General features: G+C 45.3%; 1 protein-coding gene across 8 annotated transcripts in view; it reads left to right on the forward strand.

Moving 5' to 3' along the window:
* The window catches only part of AGTPBP1 (ATP/GTP binding carboxypeptidase 1), a 152,696-nt gene that overhangs the window by 76,939 nt on the left and 58,384 nt on the right, over window positions 1–17,373 (forward strand). For all 8 annotated transcript variants that reach the window (XM_073345034.1, XM_073345036.1, XM_073345035.1 and 5 more), the window contains 5 exons: window positions 849–932; window positions 1,210–1,296; window positions 1,384–1,532; window positions 15,414–15,501; window positions 16,289–16,433. In XM_073345034.1, coding sequence (XP_073201135.1) covers window positions 849–932; window positions 1,210–1,296; window positions 1,384–1,532; window positions 15,414–15,501; window positions 16,289–16,433 — 553 coding nt within the window. The remainder of the gene's footprint in view (window positions 1–848; window positions 933–1,209; window positions 1,297–1,383; window positions 1,533–15,413; window positions 15,502–16,288; window positions 16,434–17,373) is intronic.

The following is a 17,373-nucleotide window of genomic DNA, read 5'->3' on the forward strand; positions in this document are numbered from 1 at the left end:
ACCACTTCACGGCCTGAGCTCAGGACTGGAGCTGGGGGCCAGCACCTGCCACATAGCTGGAAGCAGGTCTTGGAGGCTGAAGCCCCACAGCTGGAGGCCAGGGCTGCGTGGCCGGAGCCGGTTGTGAGTGTGTCAGTATTCGCTGTCCCGCAGTCAGAGCCTGGGGTCACGGCCAGGCTCCCGAAGTCCTGCTGCTGGAGCCTGCCACCCAAACCCCCTCCCCACAAGATGGGTCAAGAACTCACCTTGCTCGTGCAGCGTTGTGCCCCACCTCTCTCCAGCGGCGGTGCAGGGTGGGGCATCAAGAAGCAACAAGGAGGGAGTGGGTGGGGCCGATGCTTCTCTCTCCTCCTCCTCCATCCCCCAATCACTAGCAAGGAGGCTGTCGTGGCTGCACAAAAAGCCTCACGTGGCCACAATGGCCACATTTGAGAAACACTGGCCTAGCTCCTAAAATCCCTTATTTTAGTTACAGAAGGACTTGTATAAATTACTCTTATAACGGAATCATTTTCAAAGGTTACCTAGTTTTAAGCACTAATACCAAATATAGATCACATACTGAGCTTCTGCTATAATTATAATAACAAATTATTTCATAAAAGTTAAACCCCAATGAGTTTTGTACATGAAGATTCAACCCCTGCACAAGCAAGTGTTAGAATTGGTCACCTCTGTAATGCAGGTGCTTGCACACCACAAGTGCACGCATGGGGATGACATGGAGGCTTCACTGAAAATCAGGCCCTGCATGTTTGTGTTATAGCTTTGTTGACAAACAAATTATGTACCATTTCTAGTTACTGTTGTAAAATGTATTTTAAGTGAGGATTCTCTTCTTACTACAGGACAAAAATATCCCAAGATATTGAAAGACTGATCCATCAGAATGATATTATAGACAGAATCATGTATGACCTTGATAATCCCAGGTAGGCTATATTTGTTTTACAACAATCTTCAATTTGATTGTCAATTTTGCTTTCTTTAAGGAAACTATTCTGGCTTAAGATAAAGTACAGTAGTTGTGAAGTCTGTGGTAAAGCCTGTCGTCTTAATAAGGACAATACTGTACCTTTTTTGCTGTAATCCTGAATGTATTTATTCTATATAGATTTCCAATCAAAAATCTGAATTAACAAATGAGTTCCAAAGATCCATTTTACTTACAATGGTCTTTTTTCTTTCTTTCTTTCTTTCTTTTTAAAGTTATTCAGTGCCAGAAGAGGGGGAGTTTTTGAAGTTCAACTCCAAATTTGAGTCTGGAAATCTGCGCAAAGTTATTCAAATTAGAAAGTAAGAGCTCTTTCATTTTCTTCTTTTTGCATATATACTGCAAATTTCTTATTTTAAGAAGACTTATTTCTCTTTGTTAATCTTCAGAAACGAGTATGATCTCATTCTGAACTCAGATATAAACAGCAATCACTATCATCAATGGTTTTATTTTGAAGTCAGTGGAATGCGGCCAGGCATTGGTTACCGGTTTAACATCATCAACTGTGAAAAGTCGAACAGTCAGTTTAATTATGGTAAGACTTCTTTTCAAAAGGGATGGAAAACTAGCATGTAGGGAGACCTACTGGACTATCCAGAACAGGATACCTTTTCCCCCCTGGGATCCCTAGATTATTAATCTCTTTCTTACAAATGAAACTCATAATATTTCATGTGGTGATGTCATTACAATTATTTTTTGAGTAAAACTGAAGTATAAGAATGCTGTTCCAGGCTCCTACTAAAATTGTGGTAAGGCTATTATCATAAGGTGCTGGAAAAGAAAAGCTGAGTTGTTCTACATTGCGCCAAGAGGATGAAAACTGGGAGCCATTAAGACCCTCCTTGAAAGTTTTTGCATGTTTTAGTAAATGAAAATAAGTGCAAACATGGTCAAACAACTTTGTCTCCTGGATTTTGGGGATTTATGTGTGAGGGGAAAATGTCATGTTACTGAATGTAATCAGTAAATCCATGTAGGAGACCAGAATGAGCTGTAGGTTTAAGTGGAAAAAAACTCAAGTTCTCTTTTCAAAATTGTTTATTTACATCCCCACTTTGGAAATATTCATACTTCCCATGTGATATCTGAAATTTCTAGTCAGTAGTGTCTGTTGGGGCTGGGCGTACACTCTTCCAAACTACATGTTGACATAAAAAAGAGCATGGTCCCCACTACTGTTCTTTTCTTCCATCCACCAAAGAATCAGTGGCCTTAGAACACTTCCTTCATCAGTCTTTCTTTTTTTTGCCCTTTTGGGCATTTTCCTGGTTAGTTTAGTTTTTTTAAAAGTTGTTTTTTTCACCAGTGTCAATATGGCCATCCAGAGCTAGTTTTTCAGCTCTTGTGTTTTTCAGCCTTCCTGTGCCTCTGTACCAGTAGTTGGGTCTGCAAACCTCTGTGGCATTATTAAGGCAGACTTCAGGTGCTGTGGTCCTTGTGATGCCACAGTGTTGGTCACAGACAGCTGTGTTCAATGCCTTTGGTACTTGAGTGAAAGATCAGACCTAGATAGATGTTTCATCTGTCTTGCCTTCACTTCCTGAACCTGGAGGAGCACAAAGAACCCATCAAACTCTTTCTAGTGGAGGATGCTTGAGACTTAGTTGGCAGTCTTGTACTGAACGTCAGGCATAGTCTGTTACTCAAAAGACCTGAACACCAAAAGAGCCTGCTTGTGACATGGATCAAAGCGGAATGTAAAGATCAGTGGGAAGAGTATGAAGCCCTGCTGTTTAGGTCCGAGAGTCCAACTAAGTGTGAAGCTATTCTTCGTTTCTCTGGATAATCAAATTGAAAGTTAAATAGTGTTTTTCTGAATCAGCTGTGCAGCTAGGCAGAAACAGAAGGCTCCATTTTGATTTATAACCCACCAAGAAAAGTTCAGGTGCCCACTCAGTAGCTGCAATCATTGCAGGATAGTACTTTTTCACAGAGCCCATAATTAAAATGAGGGACTGATTGTCACAAGAAGTTGTTTAGGCCAAGAATTTAGCAAGAATGCTCGTTATTCTTGTTATCCATAGAAATGTCTAAACCCTCTTGTATTTTCCTATCAACATTTTTGGAAGGAATATTAAACCTCCTGCTTGAAGGCTTGAGCCCGATCTCTAATGGAGGTTAGGATGGATACCACACCTCTGTTACACTTTCTGAAGCATCTGGTACTGTCCACGGTGGGGGAGTCAGGATAGCATGAGCTAGGCAATTTTGGTACTCAGACCTAGAGAAACTCCTTACCTTGCTGGTTCTGCCCAACCTGGACTCTCAGAACAAGGCCAGAGCCTGTACCCAAACCAGACATCCTTGCACTGGATAGCTTGAATGCTGCCTGGATAATGTCTTCAGAAAGAAGCTGATCTACTACTGTTTAAGACATCTTGCTTCAGGGTGGAAAACCTTTAACCAGGCCGATATAAAAAGCCAAATGAAAGAAATGTTTCTATTTAGGCAATTCAGCAACACCTTTCTCCAGTGGCAGCTCCAATTGCAGTGATACTAGACAGTTTACTTTCCCTGAAATATTTGGGTCTGTCTCTAAGCCTGATAAGGGTTTAGCTGGCAGTGATCTCTGCAAATCCTCCCTATTTACAAGACCACGTTGTCTTTTCACATCCCACAGTGGGGCAGTCAGGACCAAGGGTCAGAGCTGGGTAAACCCTGAGGCTGGGAGTAGCAGAGGAGTCCATAGGTTCCAGGCCAGGGTCAATACCAAGGTTCAGAGTTCGAGTCAGGTTTCAGGGGCTGGGTCAGGAGATGAAGTCCAAGTCAAGCTGGGGTCAAAGCCAGGAGTTCAGGAGCAAGGAGCTGGAATGGTTGTCAGTTCCAGGAGATCTGGGCTGGTGCCTGCACATGTCCTGAAATACCTCTTGAGTTTATATAGGCAAGGGAGCCAGTCAGGAGACACGAGGCTGCAGCCTGTCAGACTGCTTCCCATGGTCTGTGTCCACAGTAGGGCATGGGCAAGTGGAGTTCAAGCTTGTGACAGCTGCTGCTGGGTGACAACATGAAGATGTCAGCAGCCTGGGAGCTCTGCAGGCCTGGGTTCTAGACTTTACACTCACCAGTCAGGAAAAACCTCTGCTTCTTGAGACCCTATTTCACTATTGATTATGATGGAGTCTCCCTCTTCGCCTACAGCTACCTGCTCTAATTATCGGTGAAAACTGTCTTTCTGGTAGCGTTTTGTTTTTCAGATAGGAGGGATTCAGGTCCTCAAGGCCAGGCCGCCCATATATGGTCTTTCACAAGGGCAAGGACTCCCTCGGGTCTCACCCTAAGTTTTCTATGCAAGGCAGCTTCCAACTTCCTCGTCAATCTGTCAATTCACCTCCTGGTTTTCTTTCCTAACCCATGTTCTATGCCAGGTGAAATGAAACTTCACATTAGATAGAACCAGGCCATGCCGGTACACACTTTCTTTATGGTGTTTGCTGAAAGTTTTGAAACAACCCATATCATCCCAGAGACTAAGGGTACGTGTATGCTGTGAAATTAAGTTAATATTATAGAAGTTGTTTTTTAGAATCGATTTTATACAGTCGATTGTGTATGTCCACACTAAGCGCATTAAGTCGGCGGAGTGCGTCCTCACTACCATGGCTAGCATTGACTTAAGGAGTGGTGCACTGTGGCTAGCTGTTCCACAGTTCCCGCAGTCTCCACCACCCATTGGAATTCTGTGTTAAGCTCCCAATGCCTGATGGGGCAAAAACATTGTCGCAGATGGTTCTGGGTACATGTCGTCAGTCGCCCCTCCCTCCGTGAAAGCAACGGCCGACAATCGTTTCCTGCCTTTTTTCCGTGCGGAAGCCACATTGCTTTCAGCAGACGGTGCAGTAGGACTGTAACCGTCGTCATCTACCGCTTCCGCTGCAACTCTGCTCTGTTGCTATTGTCTCAATAGCGAATTTGTCCATGTTGTCTGTCATGGGCTCCCGGATACAGGTGTTCTTCCTCAGGAAATGTGTGCGGTGCTAACTTCCACCTCAACTCTGCTCTCCTGCTCTCATGAATCCACCTCGCAGGTCCTCTCGTCGTTCTCTATAAATATCTATTCTCGTGGCATCAGTCGTCAGCCACCGCTTCCGCTGCAACTCTGCTCTCCTGCAGACGCCATACCATAGCAAGCCTGGAGCCCGCTCAGATCACCACGGCATTTATGAGTATTGTGAACACCTCGCGCATTATCCTGCAGTATGTGCAGAACCAGAACCTGCAAAAGCAGGCGAGGAAGCGATGGCAGCGTGGTGACTAGAGTGATGAGGACAAGGACGCAGACTTCTCTCAAAGTACGACAATTTGGACATACTGGTGGCAATGGGGCAGATTTATGCTGTGGAACACTGATTCTGGGCCCGGGAAACAAGCACAGACTGGTGGGACCACATAGTGTTGCAGGTCTGGGATAATTCCCAGTGGCTGAGAAACTTTCTCATGCATAAGGACACTTTCATGGAACTTTGTGACTTGCTTTCCCCTGCCCTGAGGCGCAAGAATACCAAGATGAGAGCAGCCCTCACAAGCGAGTGGTGATAGCCTTCTGGAAGCTTGCAACGCCAGAGAGCTACCGATCAGTCGGGAATCAATTGGGAGTGGGCAAATCTACTGTGGAAGCTGCTGTGATCCAAGTAGCCAATGCAGTCACTGAGCTGCTGCTATCAAGGTAGTGACTCTGGGAAATGTGCAGGTCATAGTGGATGGCTTTGCTGCAATGGGATTCCCTAACTGTGGTGGGGTGATAGACGGAACGCATATTCCTGTCTTTGGGACCGGACCACCTTGGCAGCCATTACGGGGTACTTTTCAATGGTGCTGCAAGTACTGGTGGATCACAAGGGACGTTTCATAGACATCAGTGTGGGATTGCCGGGAAAGGTACATGATGCTCGCATCTTAAGGAACTCTGGTCTGTTTGAACAGCTTCAGGAAGGGACTTACTTCCCAGACCAGAAAATAACTGTTGGGGATGTTGAAATGCCTATAGTTATCCTTGGGGACCCAGCCTACCCCTTAATGCCATGGCTTATGAAGCTGTACACAGGCACCCTAGACAGTCGTAAGGAGCTGTTCAACTACAGGCTGAGCAAGTGGAGAATGGTGGTAGAATGTGCATTTGGATGTTGAAAAGCACGCTGGTGCAGTTTACTGACTCGGTTAGACCTCAGCAAAACCAATATTCCCATTGTTGTTGCTGCTTGATGTGTGCTTCGCAATATCTGTGAGAGTAAGGGGGAGACGTTTTTGGTGGGGTGGGCCTGGCCACTGATTACATGCAGTCAGACACCAGGGCGATTAGAAGAGCACAGCTGGGCGTGCTATGCATCAGAGAAGCTTTGAAAACCAGTTTCATGGTTGACCAGGCTACGGTATGACAGTTCTGTTTGTTTCTCCTTGATGAAAACCTGCCCCCTTGGTTCACTCTACTTCCCTGTAAGCCAACCACCCTTCAATCACTGCTTGCAGAGGCAATAAAGTCACTGTTGTTTCAAAATCATGCATTCTTTATTTATTCATCAAACAAATAGGGGGATAACTGCCAAGGTAGCCCGGGAGGGTGTTGGGGAGGAAGGAAGCACCAGGTGGGGTGGTTGATGAGGGGAGGAGGAAAAGACAAGGCCACACTGCACTTCAAAACTTATTGAATGCCAGTCTTCTGTTGCTTGGGCAGTCCTCTGGGGTGGTGTGGTTGGGTGCCCGGAGTGTGCCGCCCCCGTGTTCTTGGTCATCTGGGTGAGGAGGCTTTGGAACTTGGGGAGGTGGGTGGGTGGTTACACAGGCTGCAGCGGCGGTCTGTGCTCCTGCTGTCTTTTCTGCAGCTCCACCAGGCCCCACAGCATATCAGTTTCATCCCCCCCAGTAGCCTCAGCATTGCATCCTGCCTCCTCTCATCATGCTGCTGCCACCTTTCCTCTTGCTCCTGCAACCTCTCATCTTACCTGTCCCTCCTGTCCTCACGTTCATTTTCTGTTTTCCTGGACTCTGCCATTGTTTGCCTCCACGCATTCTGCTGAGTTCTTTCAGTGTGGGAGGACTGCAGGAGCTCAGAGAACATTTCATTGCGAGTGCATTTTTTTTCACCTTATCTGCGCTAGCCTCTGGGACGGAGATAATAGGGGAAGCGTTGAAACGTTTGCAGCTGCGGGAGGAAAAAAGGGAGAGTAATATTTAAAAAGACACATTTTAGAAAACAATGGATAGACTCTTTCATGGTGAACCAAGCTGTTAACATTACATAGCACATGTGCTTTCGGTACAAGGTCCATTTTGCCTCTTATATTGATGGCCTGCCGGTTTGATGTGAGAGATCAAACGCAGGGCCAGGCAACAGAAATCGGCTTGCAGGCAGCCATGGTAAGCCGCAGTCTTTTGGCTTCTTCAGCCTTCATAACACGTGGGAATGGTTTCAAACAGCAGCACCCTCCTTTCCCATACCAAGCACCTGTTGGGTTGGCCATTTAAAAGGAGGGGCTGCTGTTTTTGGGTTAATGTGCAGCACAGACCCCACTAAACCCTGCCCCCACCCCCAATCCAAGTCTCTGGGATGATCGCTTCACCCCTCCTCCCACCGCATGACTAGTATCAGGGACGATCCCTGCCAGCCAAATGCGAATAGCTCAGCATGAACGTGCCCTCCTCTCCCCCCACCACATGGCTAAAAGTGGGGATGATTTCTTTTCAGCCACAGGCAAACAGCCCAGCAGGAATGGCCACCCTTAATAATGTCCCTGGAGGATTTCTGCTCCATCCCCAGACACATTAACAGACTTTTCATAGAATTATAGAATATCAGGGTTGGAAGGGACCTCAGGAGGTCATCCAGTCCAACCCCCTGCTCAAAGCAGGACCAATCCCCAACTAAATCATCCCAGCCAGGGCTTTGTCAAGCCTGACCTTAAAAATATCTAAGGAAGGAGATTCCACCACTTCCCTAGGTAACGCATTCCAGTGTTTCACCACCCTCCTAGTGAAAAAGTTTTTCCTAATATCCAACCTAAACCTCCCCCACTGCAACTTGAGACCATTACTCCTTGTTCTGTCATCAGCTACCGCTGAGAACAGTCTAGATCTATCCTCTTTGGAACCCTTTCCAACTACCCTTTTGGGTAGTTGAAAGCAGCTATCAAATCCCCCCCTCATTCCGCAGACTAAACAATCCCAGTTCCCTCAGCCTCTCCTCATAAGTCATGTGTTCCAGTCCCCTAATCATTTTTGTTGCCCTCCACTGGACTCTTTCCAATTTTTTCACATCCTTCTTGTAGTGTGGAGTCCAAAACTGGACACAGTACTCCAGATAAGGGCTCACCAATGTCGAATAGAGGGGAACGATCACATCCCTCGGTCTGCTGGCAGTGCCCCTACATATACATCCCAAAATGCCAGTGGCCTTCTTTTCCAGTGGCTGTACTGGCCGTGAATGCAGCCCTAGTCTTCAGGGCAAATTACTCATTAAACACACTTGCTTTTAAACCATGTATTATATTTACAGAGGTACACTCACCAGAGGTGCCTTCTCTGGCTTCATGATCCGGGAGCCTGCCTTGGGAGGGTATTGGCTCCAGTAACAGTTCCTGGCTGTTGGGAGAACAGTTTCTCCGCTTGCCTGTTGTGTCATCATCTTCCTCATCCCCAAAATCCTCATCCCTGTTGCGTGAAACTTCCCCCCCTTGCAGGTGTCCATGGACAGGTGGTGGGGTAGTGGTAGGGGCACCCCCTAGAATCACATGCAGCTCATCATAGAACCGGCATGTCTGGGGCTCTGACCCGGAGTGGCCGTTTGTCTCTCTTTGGTTTTTGGTAGGCTTGCCTGAGCTCCTTAATTTTCACGCGGCACTGCTGCGGGTCCCTGTTATAGCCTCTGTCCATCATGCCCTTGGAGATTTTTTGTTTTTCTTCAAATATATTGGCATTTTGTCTTTTGGAACGGAGTTCTGATAGCACAGATTCATCTCCCCATACAATGATCAGATCCAGTATCTTCCATTCGGTCCATGCTGGAGCTCTTTTGCGATTCTGGGACTGCATGGTCACCTCTACTGATGAGCTCGCCAAACTGGCTGAACAGGAAATTAAATTTCAAAATTCCCAGTGCTTTTCCTGTGTACCTGGCTAGTGCATCTGAGTTGAGAGCGCTGTCCAGAGCAGTCACAATGGAGCACTCTGGGGTAGCTCCCGGAGGCCAATACCATCAAACTGCGTCCACACTACCCCAAATTCGACCCAGCAATGTTGTTGATTGCAGGGCTAATCCCTTCAGGGAGGAGTACAGAAATCGATTTTAAGAGCCTTTTAAGTCAACAAAAATGGCTTCGTTGTGTGGATAGGTGCAGGGTTAAATCGATCTAACGCGGCTAAATTCGACCTAAACTCGTAGTGTAGACCAGGGCTAAGTGGGTCTTGGTCTATATCAAGACTTGTTACAATCTGGATATGGAAGATCCCTCTAGACTTATTAGGGCTCAAATGGCCTTGGTGGCCTGCTTAGTTCACTTCCCAGTATCAGCGATAGGTAGAACAGCAACATGGAGCTTGAGCCACACATTTATCATTTGCTATTCCTTGATACAAGCGTCCAGGTCAGATACTAGTTTGGGTAGGGCTATCCGACAATCATAGTTCACTTCTAAAAAAAAAACTAGGCAATTAGTAGTCATCCAGAGTGGAATCTGTGTGGAGAATCAGTTGGAGTAAGACCGGATACGTAACACATAATGGGTCTTTGCAATGTGTTGTCCACATAAACTTCTTGGTCAGATTTTTTCTAAACTACTTCTGGCAACTCAAAAGTCATAATCCTTTCCCTGAAACCTTGCTATGAAATGTGTAAAATTCCTCTTAGAGCTAAGTGGACTATTCTTAACAAATAATGGACTCAAACAAAGTAAGTCCTATTATCTGCTTCCTAATTATTCATTAGCAAATTTTGATTTTTATGAAGTTGCTGGATAGTCCAAACTGACTGCAGGCTTGTCTGCTCAGTGGGGTAATGCATACTATGGGACTGTGATCTAAAGCACACTAACATGTTGCATATTAATTGCTCTGTTTAGACCACGGGTGGGCAAACTTTTTGGCCCAAGGGCCACATCTGGGTGGGGAAATTGTATGCAGGGCCATGAATGTAGGGCTGGTGCAGGAGGGAGTGCAGTGTGCAGGAGGGGGCTCAGGGCAAGGGGTTGGGGTACAGGAGGGGGCTCAGGACAGGAGGGCGAGGTGTGGCAGGGGGCTTGGGACAGAGGGTTGGGGTACTGGAGTGGGTGCGGAGTGTGGCAGGAGGCTCAAGGCAGGGGGTTAGGCAGCTCAGGGCAGAGGGGTGGGGTGCAGGAAGGGTTTGGGGTGCAGGCTCCGGTCCCGTGCCACTTACCTTGAGCAGCTCCAGGGTGCCAGCAGCACGTAGCAGGGCTAAGGCAGGCTCCCTGCTTGCTCTGGGCCCATGCCACTCCTGGAAGTGGCCAGCATGTCCGGCAGTGGCTCCTGGGGGTGGGGCGGGGCAGGGCAGGCAGCTCCACCGCACACTGCCCTCACCTGTGGGTACCATCCCCATAGCTCCCTTTGGCCGTGGTTCCCAGCCAGTGGGAGCTGCAGGGGATGGTGCCTGCAGGCGAGGGCGGTGTACAAAGCCCTCTGCCTCTCACCCCTAGGAGCCACAGGGATGTGGTGCCGGCCGCTTCCGGGAGCAGCGCCAGGGCAGGTAGGGAGCCTGCCTTAGCCCCGCTGAGCCACAAGGCTGGCAATCCTGCGGGCTGACCTGAAAGCCCTCACGGGCCGGATCTGGCCTGCGGGCCGTAGTTTGCCCTCCCTTGGTTTAGACCCTGCTGCTATGCACTGAAGGTTTGCTCACATGCCAGTTCAGGTGTGTGGCCTGAGATACGAGAAGGCTGAGACTTTCTATGAAACTTTATAGTGACAGTGGGTTAGATGTGATTTAAATCCAGGTTCTTCCTGTTTTAGTGTCCATTCACGCCACTACATTATTTTTAAATTACATTTAGTCTTTTTGACCTATGCTTCTGTCATAAATATAAAGGGAAGGGAAAATCCCTCCTGGCCAGAGGAAAAATCCTCTCACCTGTAAAGGGTTAAGAAGCTAGGATAACCTCACTGGCACCTGACCAAAATGACCAATAAGGAGACAAGATACTTTCAAAAGCTGGGAGAAGGGAGAAAAACAAAGGTTCTGTGTCTGTCTGTGTGATGCTTTTGCCGGGAACAGAACAGGAATGGACTCTTAAAATTGAAAAAAGAAAAGGAGTACTTGTGGCACCTTAGAGACTAACCAATTTATTTGAGCATGAGCTTTCGTGAGCTACAGCTCACTTCATCAGATGTTTACCGTGGAAACTGCAGCAGACTTTATATACACACAGAAATCATGAAACAATACCTCCTCCCACCCCACTGTCCTGCTGGTAATAGCTTATCTAAAGTGATCAACAGGTGGGCCATTTCCAGCACAAATCCAGGTTTTCTCACCCTCCACCCCCCCACACAAATTCACTCTCCTGCTGGTGCTAGCCCATCCAAAGTGACAACTCTTTACATAATCAAGTCGGGCTATTTCCTGCATAGATCAAGGTTTTCTCACATCCCCCCCACCCCCATACACACACAAACTCACTCTCCTGCTGGTAATAGCTCATCTAAACTGACCATTCTCCAGGTTTAAATCCAAGTTAAACCAGAACATCTGGGGGGGGGGGGTAGGAAAAAACAAGAGGAAACAGGCTACCTTGCATAATGACTTAGCCACTCCCAGTCTCTATTTAAGCCTAAATTAATAGTATCCAATTTGCAAATGAATTCCAATTCAGCAGTTTCTCGCTGGAGTCTGGATTTGAAGTTTTTTTGTTTTAAGATAGCGACCTTCATGTCTGTGATTGCGTGACCAGAGAGATTGAAGTGTTCTCCGACTGGTTTATGAATGTTATAATTCTTGACATCTGATTTGTGTCCATTTATTCTTTTACGTAGAGACTGTCCAGTTTGACCAATGTACATGGCAGAGGGGCATTGCTGGCACATGATGGCATAGATCACATTGGTGGATGTGCAGGTGAACGAGCCTCTGATAGTGTGGCTGATGTTATTAGGCCCTGTGATGGTGTCCCCTGAATAGATATGTGGGCACAATTGGCAACGGGCTTTGTTGCAAGGATAAGTTCCTGGGTTAGTGGTTCTGTTGTGTGGTATGTGGTTGTTGGTGAGTATTTGCTTCAGGTTGCGGGGCTGTCTGTAGGCAAGGACTGGCCTGTCTCCCAAGACTTGTGAGAGTGTTGGGTCATCCTTTAGGATAGGTTGTAGATCCTTAATAATGCGTTGGAGGGGTTTTAGTTGGGGGCTGAAGGTGACGGCTAGTGGCGTTCTGTGGTGACCTAGAATCCTATTTTCGACGTCTCCGTCTCAAGGAATATTTCCAAAATACCTCTGAACAACATACTAATCCACAGAGGTCTCCCTGCCAACACTACAGAAAGAGGGATTCTAGATGGACTCCTCCTGAAGGTCGAAACAGCAGACTGGACTTCTACATAGAGTGCTTCCGCCGACGTGCACGGACTGAAATTGTGGAAAAGCAGCATCACTTGCCCCATAACCTCAGCCATGCGGAACGCAATGCCATCCACAGCCTCAGAAACAACTCTGACATCATAATCAAAAAGGCTGACAAAGGAGGTGCTGTTGTCATCATGAATAGGTCGGAATATGAACAAGAGGCTGCTCGGCAGCTCTCCAACACGAGTTTCTACAAGCCATTACCCTATGATCCCACTGAGAGTTACCAAAAGCAACTACAGCATTTGCTCAAGAAACTTCCTGAAAAAGCACAAGATCAAATCCGCACAGACACACCCCTGGAACCCCGACCTGGGATATTCTATCTACTACCCAAGATCCATAAACCTGGAAATCCTGGGCGCCCCATCATCTCAGGCATTGGCACCCTGACAGCAGGATTGTCTGGCTATGTAGACTCCCTCCTCAGGCCCTACGCTACCAGCACTCCCAGCTACCTTCGAGACACCACTGACTTCCTGAGGAAACTTCAATCCATCGGTGATCTTCCTGATAACACCATCCTGGCTACTATGGATGTAGAAGCCCTCTACACCAACATTCCACACAAAGATGGACTACAAGCCGTCAAGAACACTATCCCCGATAATGTCACGGCTAACCTGGTGGCTGAACTTTGTGACTTTGTCCTTACCCATAACTATTTCACATTTGGTGACAATGTATACCTTCAGATCACCACACCACACGATCCATCGTCTACAGCCAAGCTCTGCGATACAACCGCATTTGCTCCAACCCCTCAGACAGAGACAAACACCTACAAGATCTCTGTCAAGCTTTCTTACAACTACAATACCCACCTGCAGAAGTAAAGAAACAGATTGATAGAGCCAGAAGAGTTCCCAGAAGTTACCTACTACAGGACAGGCCTAACAAAGAAAATAACAGAACGCCACTAGCCGTCACCTTCAGCCCCCAACTAAAACCCCTCCAACGCATTATTAAGGATCTACAACCTATCCTAAAGGATGACCCAACACTCTCACAAGTCTTGGGAGACAGGCCAGTCCTTGCCTACAGACAGCCCCGCAACCTGAAGCAAATACTCACCAACAACCACATACCACACAACAGAACCACTAACCCAGGAACTTATCCTTGCAACAAAGCCCGTTGCCAATTGTGCCCACATATCTATTCAGGGGACACCATCACAGGGCCTAATAACATCAGCCACACTATCAGAGGCTCGTTCACCTGCACATCCACCAATGTGATCTATGCCATCATGTGCCAGCAATGCCCCTCTGCCATGTACATTGGTCAAACTGGACAGTCTCTACGTAAAAGAATAAATGGACACAAATCAGATGTCAAGAATTATAACATTCATAAACCAGTCGGAGAACACTTCAATCTCTCTGGTCACGCAATCACAGACATGAAGGTCGCTATCTTAAAACAAAAAAACTTCAAATCCAGACTCCAGCGAGAAACTGCTGAATTGGAATTCATTTGCAAATTGGATACTATTAATTTAGGCTTAAATAGAGACTGGGAGTGGCTAAGTCATTATGCAAGGTAGCCTGTTTCCTCTTGTTTTTTCCTACCCCCCCCCCCCCAGATGTTCTGGTTTAACTTGGATTTAAACCTGGAGAATGGTCAGTTTAGATGAGCTATTACCAGCAGGAGAGTGAGTTTGTGTGTGTATGGGGGTGGGGGGGATGTGAGAAAACCTTGATCTATGCAGGAAATAGCCCGACTTGATTATGTAAAGAGTTGTCACTTTGGATGGGCTAGCACCAGCAGGAGAGTGAATTTGTGTGGGGGGGTGGAGGGTGAGAAAACCTGGATTTGTGCTGGAAATGGCCCACCTGTTGATCACTTTAGATAAGCTATTACCAGCAGGACAGTGGGGTGGGAGGAGGTATTGTTTCATGATTTCTGTGTGTATATAAAGTCTGCTGCAGTTTCCACGGTAAACATCTGATGAAGTGAGCTGTAGCTCACGAAAGCTCATGCTCAAATAAATTGGTTAGTCTCTAAGGTGCCACAAGTACTCCTTTTCTTTTTGCGAATACAGACTAACACGGCTGTTCCTCTGAAACCTCTTAAAATTGAGTAAGTAATCTAGCTAGATATGCGTTAGATTATGATTTCTTTAAATGGCTGAGAAACTAAGCTGTGCTGAATAGAGTGGATATTCCTGTCTGTGTCTCTAAGGTTTTGCCTAGAGGGATTCTCTGTTTTGAATCTAATTACCCTGTAAGGTATTTACCATCCTGATTTTACAGAGGTGATTCTTTTTTACTTTTTACTTCTATTAAAATCTCTCTTTTCAGAAACTGAATGCTTTTTCATTGTTCTTAAGATCCAAGGGTTTGGGTCTGTGGTCACGTACGCAAATGGGTAATAATCCTCACCAAACCTTCCCCAGGAAGTGGGGTGCAAGGGTTGGGAGGATTTGGGGGGAAAGACGTTTCCAAACAACGCTTTCCCAGATAAACATTTGGAGGTGGCAGTGGAAGTCTAAGGGCAAAGGGTAAAATAGTTTGCACCTTGGGGAAGTTTTAACCTAAGCTGGTAAAAGTAAGCTTAGGAGGTTTTCATGCAGGTCCCCACATCTGTACCCTAGAGTTCAGAGGTGGGGAAGGAACCTTGACCGCTTCATTTGCTCATCTTGAGTCATTTTTCATTTAATATGTCTCTTGGCTGTTAGTTAGAAGACGGTATGACATTCAATCTTTATAATGGACTCTGTAGGTTAGACTTCTATAAAAAGTAAAATGAATATAGTGTGCTCACATGAGACTGTATTCAGATGTGATCCACTGCTCATTAACTGTACAAACAGAATTCTATGACCTTAAGATAAAAATCTAATCCTTTTTTCTTAAAGGTATGCAGCCCCTCATGTATTCTGTTCAGGAGGCGTTAAATTCCAGGCCATGGTGGACTCGTGTTGGGACAGATATTTGTTACTACAAGTAAGTATGCCAACAAAAAATGGAGGTAAGCAAATCTGTTTTACGTTGAAGATTAGAACAAAATCTAATTTACATGAATAGAACAAGCACATCCATGAAATTGTGGTAATTTACTTGTAATATTTCTATCGCAAAGCAGTTGTGTGGTGGTGGGTTTGTTTGGTTTTTTTTTTATTTTTATTTAAGTTTTAGATGTTGACAAATGAATTTAGAAAATAAATTAAGTATTTTGTCAATGCTATGTTGATAAAATTTTCTGGGAACATTGTATGAATTCAATAACTTGTGTATATAAATATTTAAGCATATTTTTATTAAGAATTTAACCTTAATACCTTTAATACTTTGAATGTGGTATTGTTGACTTTCTCTTTGGGATCCTGTGATGGAACCTCTTTCTAGGTATCACTCCTTTTTTTTTTTTTTTTATTGGCGAGATCTTTAGAATGTAAAACAGGAAAACTGCATATTTTCACAAATGGCCCTGTCATGGGAGGAGCTGTAGGGTCCCCACTTGTCATCCATTCTGTTGAATGGCTGTCTGTTTTGGTTCCCCCTTCTACCCCCACCCCATTAAAATTTCCCACCATTTCTACTCCAGTGTGCTACTACCAGTAGTAGCAGCAGTGTACACAACAGCATACAAGTGTAACCATCATGTGATCTCTCACTTCTCAGAGCCAGAGGGTTTTTGTTATATGTTCAGAAATGACAACATCTGATGTAGCAAAAATATCTACAAATCTCTAACACTTTTTTTTTTATGATGGTTTCACTTCACTTTTAGGAATCACTTTGCTAGAAGTTCAATTGCTGCTGGTGGTCAGAAAGGAAAATCCTATTACACAATTACATTCACCGTGAACTTCCCACACAAGGATGATGTCTGCTACTTTGCTTACCACTATCCATACACGTATTCAACTTTAAGGGTGAGCGAATCCTTGAACTGGATTACTTGGATGTCCATTTATATTACTGTATCTCTTTCCATGAGAAAACACTGCTTGCTTCTAAATATTAGTTCATAGATATGAAAAGGGTACATAAATGAAAGCATGTATGTTGAAAAGTAATAAAACACTCTCCTCAAAAGTTCAAATAAGAAAGGAATCCATATGTTACAATATATATAATTGGTTTGCTTGTTCTTTAGAACAAAAACTTCGAGAAATTTGACATGATCTTCATTTTCCCTATACAGTATATCCGATGATGATAGGAATTACAGCTATATCAGTAATTGACTTAGATGTTCCCTTCTCTCCCCTTCCTTCCCCCAAAAGGCATTGAAAACACTGACAGCAGGAGAGTATGGATAAAAGTTGACAGCTGGATATAACTCCTGTAAAGTTGCCTAGAATGACATTGTTTACCATGATGTAGATCTCCTATTGAAGTCTATTGGGAGTTTTTTCATGGACTTCAGGGGGAGTTTGATGAGGCATACATGGCTAAGATGATAGAACTAGACTAATTTGACACTGTCTCTCATATCTTATCTGTCTACTTACACCTTGCTCATTATTGATGTATCTGAACTACTAAGGTTAAGATTATGAAGTATTAAAAAGGAGACTCTTCAGGATAATGACCTGAGTGAAACTGGGGTGTTGTGAGGCTTTGTTAATGTTTGTAAAGCAAAGTGAGATGCTTAACTAGAATTTGCAGCATTGGTTATATTAACAAAAGCAGATCTGGGACTCAACATATAGAATAGATCAATATTGAATGAGGCTGATCATTTGGGCCCATTCACAAACCAAGTGGCTGCTCCTTGAGGGAGTATCATCTGGTAGAAAACAGAATAAATGGGTGGCGCAAAGAAGCAGAAAGTGCTCCAAAAAACGTTTAAGAAAGACTCAAAACACT

This window comes from Lepidochelys kempii, chromosome 5 (genome assembly GCF_965140265.1).
Source record: "Lepidochelys kempii isolate rLepKem1 chromosome 5, rLepKem1.hap2, whole genome shotgun sequence".
NCBI lineage: Eukaryota > Metazoa > Chordata > Testudines > Cheloniidae > Lepidochelys > Lepidochelys kempii.